This window comes from Coloeus monedula (assembly GCF_965178545.1).
Source record: "Coloeus monedula genome assembly, chromosome: 18".
Classification (NCBI taxonomy): domain Eukaryota; kingdom Metazoa; phylum Chordata; class Aves; order Passeriformes; family Corvidae; genus Coloeus; species Coloeus monedula.
In genome coordinates, this window is record NC_138798.1 from 13,674,652 (window position 1) to 13,680,690 (window position 6,039).

The window sequence follows — 6,039 nt, forward strand, 5'->3', positions numbered from 1 at the left end:
TCCCATGCCCAGAGGTGCCTTTGGCGCCCGGGACTCTCCTGTCACTTCTTCCCCGGCGCCGGCTCTGGGGCTGTGCCCTCCTTGCTGGAGGGAGCCTCCACTTTGGGGGGGTCTTTACTGGCTTTGGGCTCATCTTTGGGTTTTGCTTTAGCTTTGGGCTCTTCCACCTTCTTGGGTTCCTCTGCTTTCTCCTTCTTGGGTTCCTCCACCTTCTTAGGCTCCTCTACCTTCTCCTTCTTGGGCTCCTCCGCCTTTTCTTTCTTGGGCTCCTCCGCCTTCTTGGCCTCCTCCACCTTCTCCTTCTTGGGTTCTTCCACTTTCTTCTTGGGCTCCTCCACCTTCTGCTCAGCCTTTGGCTTCTCAGCCTCCTTGGTGGCCGCTTTGCTGACCTCCTGCTGAGGTTTTGCTGGAGCCTCCTCGGCCTTTCCCTCTTCAGCAGCTTTGGGGCTTGGCTTGGTGGCCTCTTTGGCCTGCGGAGCTGGAGGCTCCGGCACAGTGGCCGCCTTCTCTTTGGGTTTCTCCTCTGCCTTGGCAGGGACATCCTTCTTGGGAGCTTCCTCCTTCTTACCCTCCTCGGGCTTGGAGGGAGCCTTCACCTCCTTGGCGGGGGCTTTTGGCTCCTTTGGAGTAGGGCTTGGCTCCTTGGCCGGGGCCACTTCCTTCTGTGGAGACTTGGCCTCGTCCTTCACGGGAGATTTGACTTTCTCTGGGGACTTCACAGCTGGGGCCTTGGCCTCCTCCTTAGAGGGGGTCGGGGGCTTCTCTGGGGGCTTCACAGCTGGGGCCTTGGCCTCCTCCTTAGAGGGAGTTGGGGGCTTCTCTGGGGATTTGACAGATGGGGGTTTGGCCTCCTCTTTTGCGGGAGTTGCAGGTGGCTCTGGGGACTTTGCAGCTGGGCTCTTGGCCTCTTCTTTAGAGGGGGCTGCGGGTTTCTCTGGGGACTTGACAGCCGGGGTCTTGGCCCCCTCTTTTGAGGGGGGTGTGGGTTTCTCTGGGGATTTCACTGTCGGGGTCTTGGCCTCATCCTTTGAGGGAGGTGCAGGTTTCTCTGGGGACTTCACTGTTGGGGTCTTGGCCTCCTCTTTTGAGGGCGTTGCTGGCTTTTCAGGGGATTTGACAGCTGGAGCCTTGGCTTCCTCCTTTGAGGGGGTTGGGGGTTTCTCTGGGGACTTCACAGCCGGGCTCTTGGCCTCCTCCTTTGAGGGGGTTGCAGGTTTTTCTGGAGATTTCACGACCAGGGTCTTGGCCCCCTCCTTTGAGGGGCTCGGGGGCTTTTCAGGCGATTTGACTGCTGGGGACTTGGCCTCCTCCTTTGAGGGCGACTCAGGTTTCTCTGGGGACTTGGCCTCCTCCTTTGAGGGGGACTCGGGTTTCTCTGGGGACTTGGCCTCCTCCTTTGCAGGAGACTTGGCCTTTTCTTCACCCTCTTCTTCAGCTTTCTTCTCTTCTTCTTCCTCCTCCTCCCCCTTCTCTTCAGCTTTTTCCTCTTCAGCCTCTTTCTCAGCCTCCTCCTCCTCTGTGACCTCCTCAGTCACCTGGATTTCCTCTGTCTGCTCCTCCACAATCACCGTCTCCTTCTCTGATTTTTCCACCACCTTGATCTTCTCCTCGCTCTTCACCTTGATGCTGGTGGGGATGCTGGGAGCCTTGGGGAGCACCTCGGGGTAGGAGAGCATCCCAATGCCAGTCTCGAGTCGATATTCCTCCCCTTCCAGGAGCTTTCTGCCAGGGAGAGACCAGAGCAGGGCACTCAGTGATGGTTTCTCATCTCCTCCTGTGACCAGGAGCTGCCAGCCATGTCCTGCAGCTCCATCTCCTTCCCTGCCCCATCCTGGATGACCCTCCTGCTCCTGTGGCCTGGGATGAGCAGGTTTCCTCGCCCTTCCCTCTACACACCACTGGGTCACCCAGTTGAACATTGCCCACCATGGCTTTGGTGGATGGATGATTTTCTCACCAAAAAGAGCCCAGGTGTTAACGAGGGACCTTGAGCAGACCTGGCTGAGACCCCCTCACTCCTCCCCCTGCCCCCCCCCCCCGTACCTGTAGGCAGCAATTTCGATGTCCAGGGCCATTTTGACATTGAGCAGATCCTGGTACTCCCGGAGCTGAGCTGCCATCTCCCACTTGGTGTTCCTCAGCTCGCTGTCAAGCTGCTGGATGGTTTCCTGTGGGCATACAGAGCAATCATGGCAGGGGGACACATGACACAGTCCCCAGGAGCAGGGGGACACAGAGCACCCCTAAACTGTCCCCTGGTCTCCAGCACCAGCGTGTCCTCACAGAGGAGTCTGCAGCCACCTCCTCCTGCAGACACACAGGGAAGGGGACACAGCCAGGGCTTGTCCCAGGGTGTCCAGTTGCCTTGGAGGACCTGGCAGGAGCCCTGCACCCCCGCAGCAAGGAGCTGCACTCCAGCTGAGCCCCTGGGCCACCCCCAGCACTCCCTCCAGCAGGGACAAGCTGTGGGAATGCTTCCAGGACTCAGGTGAGTCCAATGGCAACTAAACTCACCCTGCCACTAACGCAGCCCTCACTGCCCAGATCTGGGGGACAGGATGTGGCCTGAACCCTGGACACACTTCCATGGTGTTTGTGACCATCCTCACAGGCAGCTCAGCACCAGGCAGGGCCATGGGGCAGCTCCAGGGGTGCTGAGGGACACAACAGCCCGGACACCCCTCAGGCTCTGGGCTCCTGATCCCTGCGGGCTGGGGAAGGCCGGTTCTGACACAGCCCCGAGCATTTGCCACAGCTCACTCACATCCCTGAAGCCAAAACCCCAGCGCTGCTCCTCCCCAGCAGCTGGATGGTCCCTCCCCAGCCTGGGCTGCTGCCCACTGCGCCACGGTACCTGGTAGGACAGGACATCTGCATGATGGCGCTCCTCCGAGTCCTGCCTCTGCCTCTCCAGCGACTCCTGGGTCCCTTTGAGGGCTTCCAGCTCGGTGGTCTTGGCCTGGAGCTGCCGGCGGTACTCGGAGATCTCCTCCTGGGCCAAGCGCATGGCGTCCGTGTTCACCTTGGCCACCTCCGAGAGCTTGTCCAGCCTCACTGCAACGGGGAAAGGGGAAGCTGCAGGGCGGGAGGGAAGGAGGCTGCAGCCTCCCCTCCTCGGGGAAACTCCGATCTCTCCATGCCACACATCCCTGTCCTCTGCAAAGCCCTCCCAGGCTCCCTGAGCACTCTGCCTTCCCCACCCCTCGCTCCCTCTGTGCCGGGGAGTGAAGGAGGACGGGCAGGAAGAGCTCGGGGGGTGTTTCTGCCATCCTGGACTTCACCCGGTGCAGATCCTCGCCGCAGCCCCCGCCTCTCCTTCAGCTGTTCCACAGCCGCTGCCCCACCACGCTGCCCCCCCGCCGCATCCCAGACACGCCAAGCCCGGCCTGAGGCGGGGGGGTTTTGCCGCAGCGCCCTGCGGATACCCCAGGGGACGAGGAGGGGCACAGAAGGAGGGGACAGGAATGGGGAACACCGATCCTGCGGCTCCCGGGGTCGGCGCGGCCGCTGCCCGCGGTGCTGAATCGCCGCTGTCCGCGGTGCTGGACCCGCCCTGCGCGCCCGGGGGCTGAGTCTGGGGGTGCCGACCCCACCCCGCGCCCGTAGTGTCCCCCCCCTCCCCCCCCCCCAAAAAAGACCCCTCCCTGTCCTCCCCTCCCGCGTCAAGGATGCGGCACCACCGCCCCCCCCCCCCAGCACTTCAAACACTCGCCCCGGCTGAGAGGGACCAGCACAACACCCTGCGGCATCGGGGCGGTCCAGCACCCTAAAACCTTGCGGGGTGCCGGGCCAGTGATCCTGACACTCTCCTCGAAACGCACTGCGGGGCAGAGGGCGGGTCGGGCAGCGCACCCGCAGGTACTGAGGTCTGGTGGCAGGGATGGGGTCACCCTGAAGCCCTCCCAGGGCGCTGAATGTACGGGGGGGTCCCTGTCCCCTCCTGGGGCGGGGGGACTCTAACGCCCTCCCCGAGCACAATATATGGGGGTCCCTGCACCCTCCTGGGGCGCGGGTATCGCAACACCCTCCAGGAGCACAGCACAGATGGGAGGGGTCCCTGCACCTCCGGGGCTGGGGGCACCCTAACACAAAACAGAGAGCGGGGTGTCCCCGCATCCCTCGGGACTCCCTCGCCCCCCTTGCTCCAACCCCGCCCCGGAGCGCGGCAGCCCAGGGTGTCCCCGGGGAGGGACGGGGATGCTGCCGGCGCGTTCCGCGGCCGCACCCTCCCACTCACCGCGGAACCACTCCTCGGCCTGCAGGGTGCTGCGGGTCGCCGTGCCCTCCAGCTGTGCGCGCAGGTCGCGGAGCGCGGCGGTGACGCCGGGGCGCAGGGATGCGGGGGGCTCGGCGGGCAGCTCGAGGCGCGCCCCGCGCAGCAGCGCTCCCACCTCGGCGCGGTGCTGCCTCCGCAGCAGCTCCGCCTCCTCCCGCAGCGCCCGGGCTCGCTCCTCCAGCGGCGCCCGCGCCCGCTCCTCCTGCGCCGAGCGCTGCGCCAGCCCGCGGGCCGCCGCCTCCAGCTCCGAGCGCTGCCGGGCCTCGTCCTCCAGCCTTCCCCGCAGCGCCGCCACGTCCTCGGCCAGGCGCGCCCGCTCCAGCCGCAGCTGCCCCTTCTCGGCGCCCAGGCGCAGCACGGTGCCCCGCATGTCCCGCAGCTCCCGCGCGTACAGCTCGCCCATGGCCGAGCGCCCCGCCTGCTGCTGCCGCAGCGCCGCCGCCTCGGCCGCCAGCGCCCGGTTCTGCTGCTCCAGCGCCCGCACCCGCTCGATGTAGCCGGCGAAGCGGTCGTTCAGCACCTGCAGCAGCTCCTTCTCGTTGCGCGCCCGCGGTTCGCCGTTCAGCGAGTCCAGGCTCTCGGTGGAGGACGCGGCCGCGCTGCCGCCGCCGCCCCCCGCGCCCCGCGCCCGTCCCACCACCGGGGCCGGCCACGAGTAGAAGCCGCTGGAGGCGGCGGAGCGCGGGGGAGCGCGGCTCGGCTCCTTGCGGAGCCCCCCCGGGGGGCCCAGCAGCGTCTCCAGCATGAGGCTCATGGTGACCCCTACCCTCGCTGCGGCACCGGCGCGGCCGCCCGCTTTATAGGGCTCGGGGCGGCCGCTCCGCCCCGCCACCGGCAGCGGGGGTGGGCACCGGCACCGCCACCGGCACCGCCCCGCGCCGCCGCCGCAGCCCCGCGGGTGCGGGGGGACCCCGCTGCCACGCCCCGGTGGGGAGCGGGAGTCACAGAAGAAAGGAGCGGAACCCCTCTGGCAGGAGAATGGGGACCCCGGGGCGCAGCGGGAGCTCGGGAGCAGAAAACGGGACCCCCGGGAAGGGAGTGGAACCCCCGGGAATAGAGTGGGACCCCCGGCAAGGGAGGAGGGTGTGCCTCAAGGGAGAACACATCCCCCGGGGGGGGGGAGCAGGACCACTGGGAGTAGAGAATGGGAGCCCGCGGAAGGGAGCAGGGGCACCCCAGAACAGAGTGAGGACCCCGTGGGAAGAGGGGAGCCCCTGAAGGGAGCGTGGACCCTCCGAGTAGAGAGTGGGATAAGAGGGATAGAGGGTGGCACCTTCAGAAAGAGAGGGGGGACCCGCGAGGACAGGGCCCCAGTGGGACCGTGGACACCCCGGGCAGAGAGGGATACCTGGGAACAGAGTGGCATCCCCAGGAAGAGAGAGTGGGACCCTGGGAAGGGAGTTGGGACCACCCAGGGCAGAGCAGGTCCCCACCTCGGTGTGAAGGAGAAAGGGGGGACCCCCGGGTGGCACAGACACCCCCTCCAAGGGTGGGATGGCAGGGCAGGGACCCTGGGGTGCGGATCAGTGACCAAACCCCCCTGCTTCCTGTCCCCCCGGGGGTCAGGCACTGATTGGGGCTGGGGGAGGTGAGTTTCTGCTGGCTGGGAAAGGGGGGGTGCCAGGAGGGTCCGGGGGGGACAGGGGACACCCCTGCGGGATGCTGGGGGGCTGCAGGCAGGGAGGGGGTGAGAGGGCCAGGTCTGCCATCCCAGCTGGGAAGGGGATGGGGATGGGGATGGGGATGGGGATGGGGATGGGGAT

General features: G+C 66.4%; 1 protein-coding gene across 1 annotated transcript; it reads right to left on the bottom strand.

The window, feature by feature from the left end:
- Positions 1-41: 41 nt before the first annotated feature.
- Positions 42-5,030, bottom strand: NEFH (neurofilament heavy chain; the record flags this gene model as incomplete). Its single annotated transcript, XM_082293215.1, has 4 exons — positions 42-1,722; positions 2,044-2,168; positions 2,855-3,054; positions 4,238-5,030. The coding sequence occupies 4 exons, from the start codon at positions 5,028-5,030 to the stop codon at positions 42-44; spliced, it is 2,799 nt and encodes a 932-aa protein (XP_082149341.1).
- Between the last annotated feature and the right edge of the window lie 1,009 nt (positions 5,031-6,039).